The sequence below is a fragment of the Oncorhynchus kisutch genome, linkage group LG26, assembly GCF_002021735.2.
Source record: "Oncorhynchus kisutch isolate 150728-3 linkage group LG26, Okis_V2, whole genome shotgun sequence".
NCBI lineage: Eukaryota > Metazoa > Chordata > Actinopteri > Salmoniformes > Salmonidae > Oncorhynchus > Oncorhynchus kisutch.
Window position 1 is genome coordinate 11,654,473 of NC_034199.2, and position 18,195 is coordinate 11,672,667.

Below are 18,195 nucleotides of genomic sequence, written 5' to 3' on the forward strand. Positions count from 1 at the left end.
GGTGAATGACCAGAGGTGCATAAAATGTAGACTAAAGCATTATATTGTTTCCAGGTCCAGTATGCCATTAAAGAGTATGCGTGCACGGCCATTGATGTGATCGCCAGGCGCACGCGGCTGGGCTTCCTGAACGTGCAGGCGGCCGAGGAGGCCCTTCCACGCATCGTAGACATCATGGGAAAGCAGCTGACGTGGAGTGAGCAGAGGAAGAGGGTGAGCTCCACCACTCTCTCACAGTAGGGTTGCAAACTTCCAGAAACTTTCCAGAAAATTCCCAGGTTTTCCAGAAATCCAGGTTGTAGGATTTCCTTCTAATTTCCTTCTGATTCCAGGAATCCCATAGACATTTTGGGAAAGTTTATGGAATTTTGCAACCCTATTTCACAGACAAAACCACTGCATTCAAACCGCCACATCTTTCCTTAACCCATTTGTCCAGTATACAATCGATATGTAAGAAAATTCCTATTGACTGGCACCATTCCCAGTATCTCTCTCCCATCCCGTCACTGATTTTCCCGCTCGGATACTCCCGCACGTGCATTTTGATCGACCTCACATTAACTTGGGATACGTTTGGTCTTTATTAAGTGCCATATATTGGCTTTGGTCATTACCATAGGTTAATTATGGAGGTTTGCTTTATGCTGTTGCTACATTCACACTGTAATCATATGCAGCTAACAAAAGCCAATTACTGCTTGGGTATCCCCTAAATAGGTATTGTTTTGATATTTCTATTCCAGTCTAGGTTTTGTTTGTATTGGACTATTAATAGAGAAATGCCTAACTAGAGCTTTGATACAGTTTGATTCTCATGAATTCAGATGGGGCCTCACCCTTCCTCTAATTCTCCTTCTACATTGAACTTTAGCCCAGTTATGGAGTGATTCTTGCCTGCAATCCTTAGAGCACCTTTACCAATCCATGACAAGTCACATTCAAAGCAAACCGGTGTTGAATGTAAACGTATTAATTCACCAATATGGATAACTGACCCCTGTTTTTACAGTTTTTAGGTTGAGAAGGTATTTAGAAAGCCACTAACCTACAGCATTCGTGGTAGATTGCAGGCCACCTGTTTGTATGTGGGTGTCTGAGTGTCTGCTATGTGATCAATGTGTGCTAATGGAAGTAGTGCTAGTGCTGCTGTGATGAACGTCTGGTATTCCAATGGGCCTTCAAATCAAATCGTATTGGTCACATACACATGGTGAGCAGATGTTATTGCAAGTGTAGTGAAATGCTTCTGCTTCTTGATCTGACAGTGCAGCAGTATGTAACAGGTAATATCTAACAATTCCACAACAAAACCTAATACCCACAATCTAGTAAAGGACTGGGATAAGAATATATAAATATAAAATATATGGATGAGCAGTGACAGAGCGGCTAAAATGCAATGGATATTACAGAATAGATAGTATACAAATCAAATGTATTTATAAAGCCCTTCTTACATCAGCTGATATCTCAAAGTGCTGTACAGAAGCCCCAGCCTAAAACCCCAAACAACAATCAATGCAGTTGTAGAAGCACGGTGGCTAGGAAAAACTCCCTAGAAAGGCCAGAACCTAGGAAGAAACCTAGAGAGAATCCAGGCTATGAGGGGTGGCCAGTCCTCTTCTGGCTGTGCCGGGTGGAGATTATAACAGAACATGGCCAAGATGTTCAAATGTTCATAAATGACCAGCCGGGTCCGATAATAATAATCACAGTGTTTGTAGAGGGTGCAACAGGTTAGCACCTCAGGAGTAAATGTCAACTGGCTTTTCATAGCCGATCATTCAGAGCGTCTCTACCGCTCCTGCTGTCTCCTCGAGAGTTGAAAACAACAGGTCTGGGACAGGTAGCACGTCCGGTGAACAGGTCAGGGTTCCATAGCCGCAGGCAGAACAGTTGAAACTGGAGCAGCAGCACGGCCAGGTGGACTGGGGACAGCAAGGAGTCATCAGGCCAGGTAGTCCTGAGGCATGGTCCTAGTGCTCAGGTCCTCAGAGAGAAAGAAAGAAAGAAAGAAAGGAGAGAAAGAGAGAACGAAAGAGAGAAAGAGAGAGAGAATTAGAGAGAGCATATTTAAATTCACACAGGACACCGGATAAGACAGGAGAAATACTCCAGATATAACAGACTGACCCTAGCCCCCCAACACATAAACTACTGCAGCATAAATACTGGAGGCTGAGACAGGGAGGGTCGGGAGACACGATACCCCCGGACAGGGCCAAACAGGCAGGATATAACCCACCCACTTTGCCAAGCACAGCCCCCACACCAATAGAGGGATATCTTCAACCACCAACTTTCCATCCTGAGACAAGGCCGAGTATAGCCCACAAAGATCTCCGCCAAGGCACATCACAAGGGGGGGCACCAACCCCGACAGGAAAATCACATCAGTGACTCAACCCATTCAAGTGACACAACCCCCCTTAGCGACGGCATTGAAGAGCACCAGTAAGCCAGTGACTCAGCACCTGTAATAGGGTTAGAGGCAGAGAATCCCAGTGGCGAGAGGGGAACCGGCCAGGCAGAGACAGCAAGGGCGGATCGTTGCTCCAGTGCCTTTCCGTTCACCTTCACACTCCTGGGCCAGACTACACTCAATCATAGGACCTACTGAAGAGATGAGTCTTCAATAGACTTAAAGGTTGAGACCGAGTCTGCATCTCTCACATGGGTAGGCAGACCATTCCATAAAAATTGAGCTCTATATGAGAAAGCCCTGCCTCCAGCTGTTTGCTTAGAAATTCTAGGGACAGCAAGGAGGCCTGCGTCTTGTGACCGTAGCGTACGTGTAGGTATGTACGGCAGGACCATATACAGTATACATATACAGTATATACATATGAGATAAGTAAAGTGACTAGTGTTCCATTTTTAAAAAGTGCCCAATGATATCAAGTCTGTATGTAGGCAGCCTCCTCTCTGCTAGTGATGGCTGTTTAACAATCTGATGGCCTTGAGATAGAAGCTGTTTTTCAATCTCTCTGTCTCAGCTTTGATGCACCTGTACTGACCTCGCCTTCTGATTGGAAGCGGGGTGAACAGGCAGTGTCTCGGTGGTTATTGTCCTTGGTGATATTTGGCTTTTATTTTATTTTTGCCTGCAGTTGCCGTACCAGGCGGTGATGTAGCCCGACAGTATGCTCTCGATTGTGTATCTGTGAAAGTTAGAGAGGGTTTTCGGTGACAAGACACATTTTTTCAGCCTCCTGAGGTTGAAGAGGCGCTGTTGTGCCTTCTTTACCACACTGTCTGTGTGTGTGGACCATTTCAGTTTGTCTGTGATATGTACACTGAGGAACTTAAAACTTTCCACCTTCCATGATCAGTCCATGATCATCTTTTATTTTGCTGACATTGAGTAAGAGGTCATTTTCCTGACACCACCACACTCCAAGGGCCCTCACCTCCTCCCTGTGGGCTGTCTCGTCGTTGTTGGTAAGCAAGCCTACCACTGTTGTGTCGTGCATGGCCATGCAGTCGTGGGTGAACAGGGATTATAGGAGGGGACTGAGAACGAACCCTTGTGGGGCCCCAGTGTTGAGGATCAGCAGAGTGGAGATGTTGTTTCCTACCTTCACCACCTGGGGGTGGCCCGTCAGGAAGTCCAGGACCCAGTTGCACAGGACAGCGTCAAGACCCAAGGACTCAAGCTTAATGATGATTTTGGAGGGTACGTTGGTGTCGAATGCAGAGCTGTAGTCAACAGCATTCTTACATAGGCATTCCTCTTGTCCAGATGCGATAGGGCAGTGTGCAGTGTGATGGCGATTGCATCGTCTGTGGACCTATTGGGGCGGTAAGCAAGTTAAAGTGGGTCTAGGGTGACAGGTAGGGTGGAGGTGATATGATCAGCTGACTAGTCTCTCAAAGCACTTCATGATGACAGAAGTGAGCGACAGGGCGACAGTCATTTAGTTCAGTTACCTTGGCTTTCTTGGGTACAGGAACAATGGTGGCCATCTTGAAGCATGTGGGGACAGCAGACTGGGATAGGGATTGATTGAATATGTCCGTAAACACACCAGCCAGCTGGTCTGCGCATGCTCTAAGGACTCGGCCAGGGCCTTCACCTTGTTATGTGTATTCCTGTAGGAGGAGCTATCTGCAGCCAAACAGTTCCTGTATTATGAGATGGGCTACAAGGCTCGCTCAGAGCAGCTGACCGACACCTCCGAGATCACCCTCACTCCTGCTGAGGTGGGCAGGTAAGGCAGACAGGCTGGTGCCATCGCGGAGTGTTCACCATCGCGGAGTGTTGGTGCTGCTCCCAACACAAATGTGACTTCCCACCGGAGACCGGGGTTCAAGCCCGGAGTCGACCCTTCCAACTATCCCGTTTGTATCCCCTTTGTAACTTCCAATCTGTCTAAATAAAGCTTTTACATATATTTGAAAAAGACACAGACAGACTTCACACTACTGTGCCCTTCTCCTCCCCTCTCCTCTCCTCCCCTGTCTGTCTCAGAGGGCTAGCCTAGCACCGACCCAACAGCCACCCACCACTTCCTTTCTTCTGTCAACAGGTATATGAAAAGGTTCCACAAGTTTGACAAAGAAAATAAGGGCTTCATCACCACCGTGGATGTTCAGCGGGTATTAGAGGTAACGAATGATGCTCAGTCTCATGTTGCGTTTCCCTTTGTCCTCTCCGCTGGAAGGTGTGTGTGTGCAATTAGTGTGCATTTGTCAGGCCTGTAGAAGGAGTATCAGATTTCTCTGCTTTAATATAACCACGGTGCTCCACAACACAGCGTTGCTCCGATGGTCCTTTTTTAGTTCAGTAACCATGACACTCCGTTGCTCAGTCACACGACAGCAGCGCTCCCTCCAACTGATCATGAGCATGAGGAGCTGTTGGGCTAATTATAAGTATGAGTTGACATAGCATTGTCAAATGATGTTTGAAGTGTAATTCAGGCCATTTAACATGTAGTGATAAGGTGGTGTTCATATGCTCTTAACCTTATCACACTCTTTGGATCCAAAACAACTTAACTAGAGATCCAATCAAAACGTTATAACGGTGTACTTATATAGGATAATGGTGAGAATTGAAACAAAGTAGTAGTAGTAGTAGTAGTAGTAGTAGTAGCAGCTGTAGTAGTAGTAGTTGTAGTAGCAGTAGCAGCAGTAGTAGCAGCAGTAGTAGCAGTAGTAGTAGTAGTAGTAGCAATAGTAGTAGTAGTTGCAGCAGCAGTAGTAGCAGCGGTTAAGTAGTAGTATCAGCAGCAGTAGTAGTAGCAGTAGTAGTAGTAGCAGTAGTAGTAGTTGCAATAGTAGTAGTAGTTGCAGCAGCAGTAGTAGCAGCGGTTAAGTAGTAGTATCAGCAGCAGTAGTAGTAGCAGTAGTAGTAGTAGCAGTAGTAGTAGTTGCAGCAGCAGTAGTAGTAGCAGTAGTAGTAGTAGTAGCAGCAGTAGTAGTAGCAGCAGTTAAGAAGAAGTAGCAGCAGCAGCAGTAGTAGCAGCTGTAGTAGTAGTTGTAGTAGCAGTAGTAGTAGTAGTAGCAGCTGTAGCAGTAGTAGCAGTAGCAGTAGTAGCAGTAGTAGTAGTAGCAGGATAGGTAACAGCAGTAGTAGTAGCAGTAGCAGCAGTAGTAGTAGTAGTAGTAGTAGTAGTAGTAGTAGTAGTAGTAGTAGTAGTAGTAGTAGTAGTAGTAGCAGTGGCAGTTTTAGTAGCAGTAGTAGTAGTAGTAGCAGTAGTAGTAGTAGTAGCAGCTGTAGTAGTAGTTGTAGTAGCAGTAGTAGCAGGAGAGGTAACAGCAGTAGCAGTAGTATAAGCAGTAGCAGCAGTAGTAGTAGTGGTAGTAGCAGTAATAGTAGCAGTAGTAGTAGTAGTATAAGTAGTAGTAGTAGCAGCAGTAGTATAATTAGTAGCAGCAGGAGTAGCAGTAGTAGTAGCAGTGGCAGTTTTAGTAGCAGTAGTAGTAGTAGTAGTAGTAGTAGTAGTAGAAGTAGTAGTAGTAGTAGTAGCAGCAGTGGTAGAAGTAGTAGTAGTAGCAGCAGTGGTAGAAGTAGTAGTAGTAGTAGCAGTAGCAGTAGAGGTAGTATCAGCAGCAGTAGTAGTAGCAGTAGCAGTAGCAGCAGCTCCTGCTGTTAGAATGACGTGTAGTGGAAAACAGTAGTGTTTGGTTTGAAACCCACTGGGGTATAACTATAGGGAGTATATAAGGTAGGCGCCTGTCATTAATCCCAACCTATTCACATCCATTCCATTGAAAGTGTATGGATTAGCTGTACACAAAGATTCAGCTAGCGACAGGCCTCTGCAAGAGACCACTCTCTCTCTCTACTAATTGAGCTGTGGGTTGGCGGTGGGGGATGTGTGGGAGTTTCTGTCAACACAATCGAAATGAAATGTGTTTCATTGCTAGGGAGCAAATACCGGGGTGACATATTCATAAGAAGCCTCATCTCGGAGACGATATGAATATACTGGATAGGTGTCGCTCTGGATATTACTGTAGCTGAAGGGACTTGATGAGACCAGGTCTGCGTCCCAAGTGGCACCCTATTCCCTATATAGTGCACTACTTTTGACCAGAGCTCTATGGGGCCCTGGTCAAAAGTAGTGCAGTATACAGGGTATAGGGTGCCATTTGGGACGGCAACCCATGTGGTTCATAGTTCTAGTGTTTGAGATGCGGACTCAGTACCTGCACCAGTTTACTGGTGACTGTTCTAAACTATGTTTCCTTTGTTTCAGAGTATCAATGTCTATATAGATGCAGACACCCTCCATGAAATTCTGAATGAAGTCGACCTCAATAAAAATGGACAAGTGGAATTTAATGAATTCTTGCAGGTAGAGTATATTAATTTTGTCTGGTTATTGTCTGGTTATTTTTGTGTCAAAAATATTTTAAATCCCACCTCCATTTTTGTTGTTGTTGTGTGTATTACATTTTCTTTCCACTCTAAAAAAAAACCTATATTTTTTTGGTTTTCTAGAGCTTGTAATAGTTCATGGTTTGAATAGATGTGTGTGTGCATGCTTACATGTGCAAGTGCATGCATGTGTGTCTGTTAGAGAGAGTGTGAAGCACACGCGCACACACATGGATGTGCTCTCCTCTCCTCTTGACACTGCCAGGCTCCTCCTGCTCGGTGACAATGATGAATGCAGAACACGAGACACATTAATGCAGGGGATTCTGGTCAATGTCAGCTCTTTCTTCGCCATGTCAAGTTAAACAAACAAGATCAAGGCAAAGGGAATGGTAATTATCCCTCAAGAGATAAGAGACGTGCCGTGGAGGCCTGGTTATGGGGGATCCGGCTCCTCTGCCATTCCTAAACATGGTCAGTCTTCCTCTGCCACTAGGGTCACTTCTGATCACCCTGCTCTTAAAAACAATGGTCCGTATTCACAAGGCGTCTCGAAATAGAAGTGCTAGTCTAGGACCAACTTCCCGCTGTCCATGTCATCTCATTTATTATGATTTAAAGTCAAAACTGATCCTAGATCAGCACTCCTACTCTTGGACGCCTATGTCCAAGATGGATGGATGTCTAATGTGCTTAGAAAATGGGTTTGTCTCAAATCAGAGAGGGAAGCATTTGCATGTTCTCTATACATTACATTGACTTCGCTCGGCGTTTAAGGGGGATTTCATTTGAGGTTGAGGTGGAGTGACCTGTCTGAGGCCTTTGTTTCACGTGTCAGACGTGTGAACATTTTCTGGCGTCTTAAGAGCATATGCACTCTGCTGAAATCCAACTAATTAGGAGAAAGGAATGGAGATCTTTACGTTGAGCTGTTATATTACGGATGAATTTCATCAATGTCTTTTGGACGTTCATTTAGTTAGGAATATGCTGTGTGCATGGAATCAAAGAAAAATAACTCCTCTGAAGGAGACAGACTACCTATCCACTTAGTACTCTTAGACTTGGGCATCTCAGAGTGCTGATCTAGGATCAGTTTCACAATGAATAAGATCAAATGGACAGGTGGAACCTGATCCTGATCAGCACTCTTACTCTGTGACATTTTATACATACAGCCCCAGGACCAAATTTAGTGTCTCCAAAAAGCTGGTATAATCTTCATTAGTGTGCTTTTTGAGTGGCAGAACCATTTATTTCCTGGTTTTGTGGTGGTCTTGGAGTGGAGTCCAGTGGCTGAAGTAGGAGGTTCTGGTTATGGTGGTATTATGGGTAGGCATGGTCTTCCTCACATAAGGCATGAGCTGACTTACAACCAGGATGGCCGGTGAGCTGAACATGTTCTAGCATGATAATGATTGAGCCAGCATCCCCCCCTCTCTCTCTCTCTCTCTCTTACTCACTCTCTTTCTCAATTCAATTCAATTTGCTTTATAGGCATGACGTAACAATGTACATATTGCCAAAGATGTTTACAATATTAAGATGATGAGAATCAAAATTGATGAGAGAATCAAAAAGCAATGTAGTGCGCTGCCAACCCACAGCTCTCTGCGTCCTCCCCCAACAGGACGGGTAGCCTACTCTCATCAGAGAGGTCTTTGAAACCTTGAATAAGGGTTTCAAATTTGGGGAAATGACACTCTCTAATTGTTTTATATTTTTTACATTTTGTCAGGAAATGCAGCTCCGTCTCAGATTCTGCTTTGATGCAGTGGTTGCACAGCCTTTCCTCTACAGGGAGATAGGTTTTCCCATGTCTCCCCTTCTCAATGGCAAGGCTGTGGTCACTGAGCCTGTACTTTGTCAAGGTTTTTCTAAGGTTTTGATCAATAACCATGGTCAAATAGTTAACCACTGTGTACTTTCAATTTAGGGCCAGATAGCACTGCATTTTGCTTTGTGCTTGTGCATCCCAATAAGCAATGTAGTTTTATTTTGATTGTGTTGTAATTAGTTTTATTCTGATTGATTGGATGTTCTGGTCCTGAGGCTTCAGAGTGTTATTAGAACAGGTTTGTGAACTCAGCCCCAGGACCAGCTGGATGAGGGGACTCTTTGCTTTGTTCAGCTCTTGGCATTGCAGGGCTTGGTAATGATATGAGAGGGGTCACTGTATTTGAGATGTTTCCAAAACGTAATTGCTCTTTTTTGAGTTGTTATTATTAGTGGATATTGGCCTAATTCTGCCCTGCATGCATTGTTTGTAGTGTTCCTCTGGACATGTAGGAGAATCTTACGGAACTCTGTATGCAGGGTTTCAATGAGGTGGTTGTCCCATTTGGTGACTTGTTTTGCAAGTGAACCCCACATCTCACTGGCATAAAGTGCAATTGGTATAATGACACATTCAATTCGTTTTAGCCAAATTTTAATAGGTATTTCAATTTACTTTTTTAATGGTGTAGAATGCCCTGTGTGTCACGGCCGTCTTCCTGGAAGGAATAAGTGGACCAAAGCTCAGCGTTGTGAGCATACATTACTTTATTTCTAATGTCGCCAACAAAACAATACAAAATGACTGTGACGCTTAAGAGGGCTATAGTGCCACTAACAAAGTCAACTACCCACAATGACAAAACGGGAAAATACTGCCTAAGTATGATTCCCAATCAGAGACAACGAATGACAGCGGTCCCTGATTGAGAACCATACCCGGCCAAAACAAAGAAATACAAAAACATAGAAAATAGAATATAGAATGCCCACCTAAATCACACCCTGACCAAACCAAAATAGAGACGTAAAAAGCTCTCTAAGGTCAGGGCGTGACACTGCGTGCTTTCTCTCTCAGTTCATTCACTGCATCATTAAGGTGTCCAGTTGAGCTTATTTTGAAGTATTTTTAAGTGATTGTAGTGTGTGCAGTATTCTATATTTTGTACCAATTGAGAACTTAGTCTAATTCCCTGAGATCTGGATCTTTATTTTTGTATTTTTGGGGTTTACTGCAAGGGCCCAGTACTGCTCTAGCAGGTCCAGGTTCTGCTGTTGGCCATGTGCTGTGGGTGACAGCAGGCATAGGTCATCTGCGAAGAGTAGGCATTTAACGCCTGAATTGTGGAGACTAACACCAGGGGCTGACTATTTTTCTAGAATAGTGGCTAATTTGTTGATGTACATTTTGAAGAGTGTTGGGCTCAGATTGCAACCCTGGCGAAGGCCCTGCCCCTGGTTAAAGAATTCTGTTCTTTTCTTGCCAATTTTAAAGCTACACGTATTGCCAGTATACATTTATTTAATTCCTACACCACTTTCAATAACATTGTAGAACAGTCCTGTATGCCAAATAGAATCAAATGTTTTTTTGGAAGTGGATAAAGCAAGAGTATATTTTGGTGGACATGTTTATCTATCAGGGTGTGTAGGGTGTAAATATGATCGGTCGTGCGATGTTTTGGTATAAATCCAATTTGGCTTTTACTCAAGACATTGTGCTTATTGATGAAGTTTAGAACTCTTACATTTATAATACCACAGAAAACGTTCCCCAGGTTACTGTTCAAACAAATGCCTCAGTAATTGTTAGGGTCAAATTTGTCTCCGTTCTTAAAGATTTGGGTTATGAGTCCTTGATTCCAGATGTCAGGGAAATAACCTACACTCTACAAATTAAACAGTTTTAATATAGCCAATTTAAACTTTGCACTAGGGACTTTGAGCATCTCATTTAGGATGCCATCCGGTCTGCATGCTTTTTTAAATTTGAAGGCCTGATGTTTCTTATAGAGCTGGTCAGTAATTGGGGAGTCCAATGGATTTTTATTGTCCTTTATAGCTTTTTCTAATCCATTCAACTTCTCATGATTTTGACATTGCTCTGCGTTTGTGTCAATTTGAACGGTGTTGTAGAGTGTTTTAAAATGGGTTGTCCATACGTCAACATTTTGTATCACTAATTCCGATTGTTTAGATTTTTTTAAAAGTTTTTCCAAATTTTGCCAGAAGTTGTTTGTGTTTATGGACTCCTCAATTACTGTCAGCCGCTCGCTGTTGTACTGTGCTTTTTTGGTTCTGAGTGTACATTTATAGAGTTTAAAATCTCACAGTAATGAAGGCGTAATTCACCATTATTTGGGTCTCTGTGCTTTTGTTTGGATAGTGTTCTAAGTTTTTTCTGTATAATTGTACAATCTGCATCAAACCAGTTGTCATCTGTGGTCTTTTTTGTTTAGTTTTTTAAAATCAATTTCAGTTGTGCTTCTTTTGCTGTTTGCCTACAGTTCGTAGAAACATGGCAAACGATGTATAGAATCAATGTTTAGAATGTTTTTTTCATAAATCTTCAATAATGTAGAAATGAAAGGGAACGCAGCTCGCTCGCACGGCCGTGCGCATGACTTAGCTCATGGCATTCTGCCAGACCCCTTAGTCAACAACTCTTATTCGCTCCCCCTTCACAGTAGAAGCCTGAAACTAGGTTCTAAAGACTGTTGACATCTAGTGGAAGCCTTCAGAAGTGCAATCAGACCAGATTTACACTATCTTGGATAGGCAAAGACTTGAAAACCTACAGACCTCAGATTTCCCACTTCCTGGTTGGATTTTTTCTCAGGTTTTTGCCTGCCATATGAGTTCTGTTATACTCACAGACACCATTCAAACAGTTTTAGAAACGCCAGAGTGCTTTCTATCCAAATCTACCAATAATATGCATACCTTAGTTTCTGGGCCTGAGTAGCAGGCAGTTTACTCTGGGCACCTTATTCATCCAAGCTAGGCAATACTGCCCCCCATCCATAAGAAGTTAACTTGGGTCAAATGTTTTGGGTAGCCTTCCACAAGCTTCCCACAATAAGTTGGGTGAATTTTGTCCCATTCCTCCTGACAGAGCTGGTGTAACTGAGTCAGGTTTGTAGGCCTCCTTGCTCGCACATGCTTTTTCAGTTCTGCCCACAACTTTTCTATAGGATTGAGGTCAGGGCTTTGTGATGGCTACTCCAATACCTTGACTTTGTTGTCCTTAAAACCTCTTAGGGATCCCTTCACCCCCATTCCCGCTCGGATCCCGTTAATGGGATTGATTTGACAACATCCAGTGAAATTGCAGTGCGCCAAATTCAAAAACAGAAATACTCATAATAAGAATTCATTAAACATACAAGTGTTATACATACAAGTGTTATACATCAAAATACAGCTTAACTTCTTGTTAATCCAGCCACAGTGTCAGATTTCAAAAAGGCTTTACAGCAAATGCAGACAGTGCAATTATCTGAGGACAGCACCCCGCATACAAACACATGAAAATCAGGTTTCAACCAAGCAGGTGCTACACAAAAATGAGAAATAACGATATAATTAATGCCTTACCTTTGATGATCTTCTTCTGTTGGCACTCCAAAATGTCCCATAAACATCCCAAATGGTCCTTTTGGTTGATAAATTCCTTCATTATATCCCCAAAATGTCCATTTATTTGGCACATTTAATTCAGAAATACACCGGTTCCAACTCGCCCAACATGCCTACAAAGTATTTAGTAAATTACCTGTAAACATGGTCGAAACATTTCAAACAACGTTCCTAATCCAAATTTATGTATCCTAAAACGTAAATAATCAATCAAATGTAAGATGGGAAATACTGTGTTCAATACCGGACGGAAACAAAGTGAAGCGCGTTCCAGGTTGCACGCTCCAAAAGACTTGAGTCCCTTAGTGTGACACATGGAAAGAACAGGGCTACTTCTTAATTTCTCAAAGGAAAAACAACCAATTTCTAAGGACTGTTGACATCTAGTGGAAGACATAGGAACTGCAAGCATATTTCTATTAAAAAGGGATTACCATAGAAAACTAATAGAAAACACATTGAGCTCAAACACTTTTCCCTGGATGGATTGTGCTCGGGGTTTCGCCTGCCAAATCAGTTTGTTATGCTCACAGACATTATTGAAACAGTTTTAGAAACTTCAGAGTGTTTTCTATCCAAATCTACCATAATATGCATATCCTAGCTTCTGGGCCTGAGTAGCAGGCAGTTTACTTTGGGCATGCTTCTCATCCGGTCGTGAAAATATAGAATACTGCACACACTCATCCGGCCCCTAGCCCAAAAAGGTTTTAAGCCATTTTGCCACAACTTTGGAAGTATCCTTGGGGTCATTGTCCATTTGGAAGACCCATTCGCGGCCAAGCTTTAACTTCCAGAATTATGTCTTCAGATGTTGCTTCAATATATCCACATAATTTGCCTTCCTCATGATGTCATCTATTTTGTGAAGTGCACCAGTCCCTCTTGCAGAAAAGCACCCCCACAACATGATGCTGTCACCACCGTGCTTCACGGTTGGGATGGTGTTCTTCGGCTTTCAAGCCTCCCCCTTTTCCCTCCAAACATAACGATGGTCATTATGGCCAAACAGTTCTATTTTTGTTTCATCAGACCAGAGGACATTTCTCCAAAAAGTACTATCTTTGTCCCCATGTGCAGTTGCAAACCTTGTCTGGCTTTTTTATGACGGTTTTGGAGCAGTGGCTTCTTCCTTGCTGAGCGCCTTTCAGGCTATGTCGAGATAGCACTCGTTTAACTGTGGATATAGATACTTTTGTACCTGTTTCCTCCAGCATCTTCACAAGGTCCTTTGCTGTTGTTCTGGGAATGATTTGCACTTTTCACACCAAAGTACATTAATCTCTAGGAGACAGAATGCGTCTCCTTCCTGAGCGGTATGACGGTTGCGGGGTCCCATGGTGTTTATACTTGCGTACTATTGTTTGTACAGAGGAACGTGGTACCTTCAGGCGTTTGGAAATTGACATCATTTTCTGGAATTGTTTTAAGCTGTTTAAAGGCACAGTCAACTTGTGTATGTACACTTCTGACCCACTGGAATTGTGATACAGTGAATTATAAGTGAAATAATCTGTCTGTAAACAGTTGTTGGAAAAATTACTTGTGTCATACACAAAGTAGATGTCCTAACCGACTTGCCAAAACTATAGTTTGTTAACAAGAAATGTGTGGAGTGGTTGAACAACTAGTTTTAATGACTACAACCTAAGTGTATGTAAACTTTTGACTTCAACTGTTTAAGGATTTAAACGTTTTTAAATGGTCCTGCTGCTGTGTCCTGTCTTCAGCTGATGAGTGCTGTGAAGAAGGGCCAGGTGTCGGCCAACCGTCTGGCCATACTGATGAAGACGGCTGAACAGAGCCTGGACCAGACAGAGTCCCTCGAGCAGAGGGAACCTGTCGACCAGAGGAAGCCTGTGTCGGTGGACCGTAGCGGGGGAGGAGTGTGAGACTCAGCACCCCTGGCCCTGGTTCTTCCTCCGGACGATCCTCGTCACACAACTCTGGGACCGTATGTATTGCACCTCAAAGTATGAGTGCCGATTTAGGATCAGTTTTGCGTTTTAGATAAGGTTATATGGATGGCTGGACCTGATCCTCGATCAGCACTCCTACGCAGAGATGCTTGATGCATACGGCCCTGCTCCAGCCTGGTCGCCACAGATCTATGTGCTTTTAACAACCCTTCTGACTTGTATGTTGCCATGGTCATGTCATGTGATATCATATCATAGGTGTCATGTATGACATGACAACGGAAGTCACAAGGGTTGGCTAAAGCTCATATGGTATTGTATACAGGCCTGGACAACCCAAAGGTACTGAAGCTCATTATCTTATGTCTTCCATGGGAGTTGCTCTGCTGACACAGGCATTTTCTTTCACTGCATCAACACACATGTAGCCGATGCCTCGCCTTGAATCTTCCATATTTATTGAGATATTTATTGAGATATGAAATGAGTAATTATTGGGACACTGTTGTTTATTTCAACGTATTTATTTCAATGTATTTATTTGTTGTTTGTTTTTACACAACATATCAACAACAACAACAACACAATTCTTAATGTATGATGTTACTGTTGTTTTTAACATTGCCCAAGAGCGTACAACTGAATGTTAGATACAATGCAAAGTGATGTGCAACGTACGTTGACGACTTGAATTGCACTCATTGTGGTCTTTTTCAAAAAGGGTTTTGTTGTGTACCGTACTCCTGTGCCATTTTATACATTTTAAGATACTGACAATCTAAAGGGAGGCATTTTGTACAAATAGTGTTTGCTGGATGTTGTGAGTTTTGACCGTACTTTCAGCAATGTTCTATGGTCCTCATTTAAGTAATGCAATTTAATTGTTCTATTCGATGCAAGGCTTAATTGGAAAATGATAGCATTTTTCACTCACTGCCATTTACATCTATATTTTATCCCTTTCAAATGGACTCTAAATGCTAGATATTTATTATATTCATTTAGTCGACGTCAAATGAGATACAAATCAACAGCGAGCATCTTTAAATATTCCACAGTAGGTGCATGTGATTGGTTCCTGGAAACGTTATTGTCTTGCATGATTTTATTATGCTGAATGGGATGAAGTGTTGTGTTTGATGCTGGCTTTTAATTTCTGGATCTGTCTGTGCACTTGGTGTTTTTATGACTATTAATTTATTACTTATGGTTTGTCTGGTTAGCCACTTGCATTTATAGAGTAATAAGGGAATGTATTTAATGTGCCTTGCTTTCAGATCCAGTGCGAATTGAGAGCATGAATCAACAGAGCTGATTAAACCATACCCTTCCTGGCTTTTAAGCGTGCTTAATTTCACAGTAACTATAAACAAAGCAATTATTTTCTCATGCACACTGTTAAAGTAAAAAAAATGTCATGTGTTTGCCCCTAGTACAACAATTAGGTATGAGGGCAGATTCAAATCTCTTAATTATCAGTTCTTAATTAACCAACTTTGAAAGTTGACTCGGGAGCACGAGACCAATTCACTGGAACTCGTGGTTGTTGTTGTTCTTTTCATTTGTTTTTAATAAAACTCACATTATTAACAAATTGGTTTTTAGAATACATTGATGGGAAATGTAAGGGTTAAATGTAGGGAGTTATAATACATATTTATGTCGGGCTTAATCTACAGATTGTTTCTCACCCGCCATAGGGGTGTTATGCAATCTAACTCCTAAAAAAGGACAACAACAGTGATATTCTCAATACATAGTACGTGGGAGGGCTTATCCATTCTTCTACTGCACTAGGATACTTGATGTATGAATTGGATTTACTCTTTTATTTGGATGGTAGGATGGTCAATTGTTGTTCTAATGCAGTTGGGTGAAGTTTTGTCTTCCTTCTGACAAAAGCAATGGAATGTGAATTTAGTTGCTGCATGAAGCGACTGCTTTCAGCAATAAGTATTAATATAGTACCAGTCAAAAGTTTTAGAACACCTACTCATTCAAGGGTTTTTATTTATTTTTACTATTTTCTACAGTCTCAGAATAATAGTGAAGACATCAAAACTAGGAAATAATACATATGGAATCATGTAGTAACCAAAAAAAGTGTTAAACACCTTTGGGATTGGTGTCCCTTCCGCTGGACGGTTGAGCTCACGTAGGCTAATGCGATTAGCATGAGGTTGTAAGTAAACAAGAACATTTCCCAGGACATAGACATATGATATTGGCAGAAAGCTTACATTCTTGTTAATTTAACTGCACTGTCCAATTTACAGTAGCTATTACAGTAGAAGAGTACCATGCTATTGCTTGAGGAGAGTGCACAATTTTGAACATGAAAAGTTATTAATAAACAAATTAGGCACATTTCAGCAGTCTTGACACAACATTTTGAACAGAAATGCAATGGTTCATTGTATCAGTCTAAAATGTTGCAAATTCGCAGCTGACATCTACTGGCCAAAATCTAAATTGCACCTGGGCTGAAATAATTAATTATGGCCTTTCTCTTGCATTTCAAAGATGATCATCCCAAAAAAATATAAAATAATGTTTTTTTTCTTCTTTGTATTATCTTTTACCAGATCTATTGTGTTATTCTCCTACATTCCTTTCACATTCTAAAAACTTCTAAGTGTTTCCTTTCAAATGGTACAAAGAATATGCATATCTGTCATTTTAGGCGAATATTTAAAAAAAGAGGTCATTAAACAAACAAGATGTATTTTACATTTGAGATTATTCAAAGTAGCCACCTTTTGCCTTGATGACGGCTTTGCACACGCTTGGCATTCTTTCAACCATCTTCATGAGGTAGTCACCTGGAATGCATTTCACCTGGAATGCCTTGCCTCTCAGATTGCAGCCCAAATAAATGCAAAAACATCTCAAAATCAACTGTTTAGAGGAGACTGTGTGAATCAGGCCTTCATGTTTGAATTGCTGTAAAGAAACCACTATTAATGGACACCAATCATTTGGTCTGATTAGTCAAAATTTAAGATCTTGAGTTCCAAACGCCATGTCTTTGTGAGACGCAGAGTAGCTGAATGGATGATTTCCGCATGTGTGTTTCCCACCATGAAGCAAGGAGGAGGAGGTGTGATGGTGTCGGTGTGCTTCGCTGGTGACACTGTCATGATTTATCTAGAATTCAAGGCACACTTAACCAGCATGGCTACCACAGCATTCTGCAGCGATACGCCATCCCATCTGGTTTGCACTTAGTGGGACTATCATTTGTTTTTCAACAGGACAATGACCCAACACACCTCCAAGCTGTGTACGGACTATTTGACCAAGAAGTCAAGTGATGGGGTGCTCCAATTGAGATGGTTTGGGGTGAGTTGGACCGCAGAGCAATTGCTCAGCATATGTGGGAACTCCTTCGAGACTGATGGAAAAGCATTCCAGGTGAGGGAATGCCAAGTGTGCAAAGCTGTCATCAAGGCAAAGGGTGGCTACTTTAAAGATTCTCAAATATAAAATATATTTTGATTTGTTTAACACTTTTTTGGTTACTACGTGATTCCATTTGTGTTATTTCATAGTTTTGATGTCTTCACTATTATTCTACAATGTAGAATAGTAAAATGAAAGAAAAAGTCTTGAATGAGTTGGTGTGTCCAAACTTTAGACTGGTACTGTAAAAGATGCTGGTAAGTTCATCAGTATTGAACTCCAACAGTTATGTCTGTACTTCTTGTATTTATTTTTTTGTGAACATTGTTTTTAACGAGTCACTTAATCAGTACAATGAATGTGAAATATTAAAATTGTTCAAAAATCTTTTGCCTGTATTTCTGACAATATTTTCTTTTAACATTAACATTCCTCTGTTTCCACAGGAACAGGAGTGTCTCCCCAGCAAAATAAAATGAGTTCTGGGAAAGTTCCAGGTCGAGGCAAATGTCCTCATAACACAAAAACTGTCCAGTCATACTGATGATTATAGAATGTTTATATAAAACGTTTGCCTGATGTTGCAAGAATGTTCCTAGAACACATTTAATCTCTTCTTTAAATGTT

The 18,195-nt window shown here is 41.9% G+C and overlaps 1 protein-coding gene across 2 annotated transcripts in view; it reads left to right on the forward strand.

The window, feature by feature from the left end:
• Window positions 1-17,955, forward strand: part of LOC109870627 (glycerol-3-phosphate dehydrogenase, mitochondrial) — a 41,513-nt gene extending 23,558 nt beyond the window's left edge. For both annotated transcript variants that reach the window (XM_020461184.2, XM_031806131.1), the window contains 5 exons: window positions 55-213; window positions 4,102-4,214; window positions 4,533-4,611; window positions 6,711-6,809; window positions 13,978-17,955. In XM_020461184.2, coding sequence (XP_020316773.1) covers window positions 55-213; window positions 4,102-4,214; window positions 4,533-4,611; window positions 6,711-6,809; window positions 13,978-14,139 — 612 coding nt within the window. In that variant the 3' untranslated portion in view covers window positions 14,140-17,955. The remainder of the gene's footprint in view (window positions 1-54; window positions 214-4,101; window positions 4,215-4,532; window positions 4,612-6,710; window positions 6,810-13,977) is intronic.
• The last annotated feature ends 240 nt before the right edge of the window (window positions 17,956-18,195 follow it).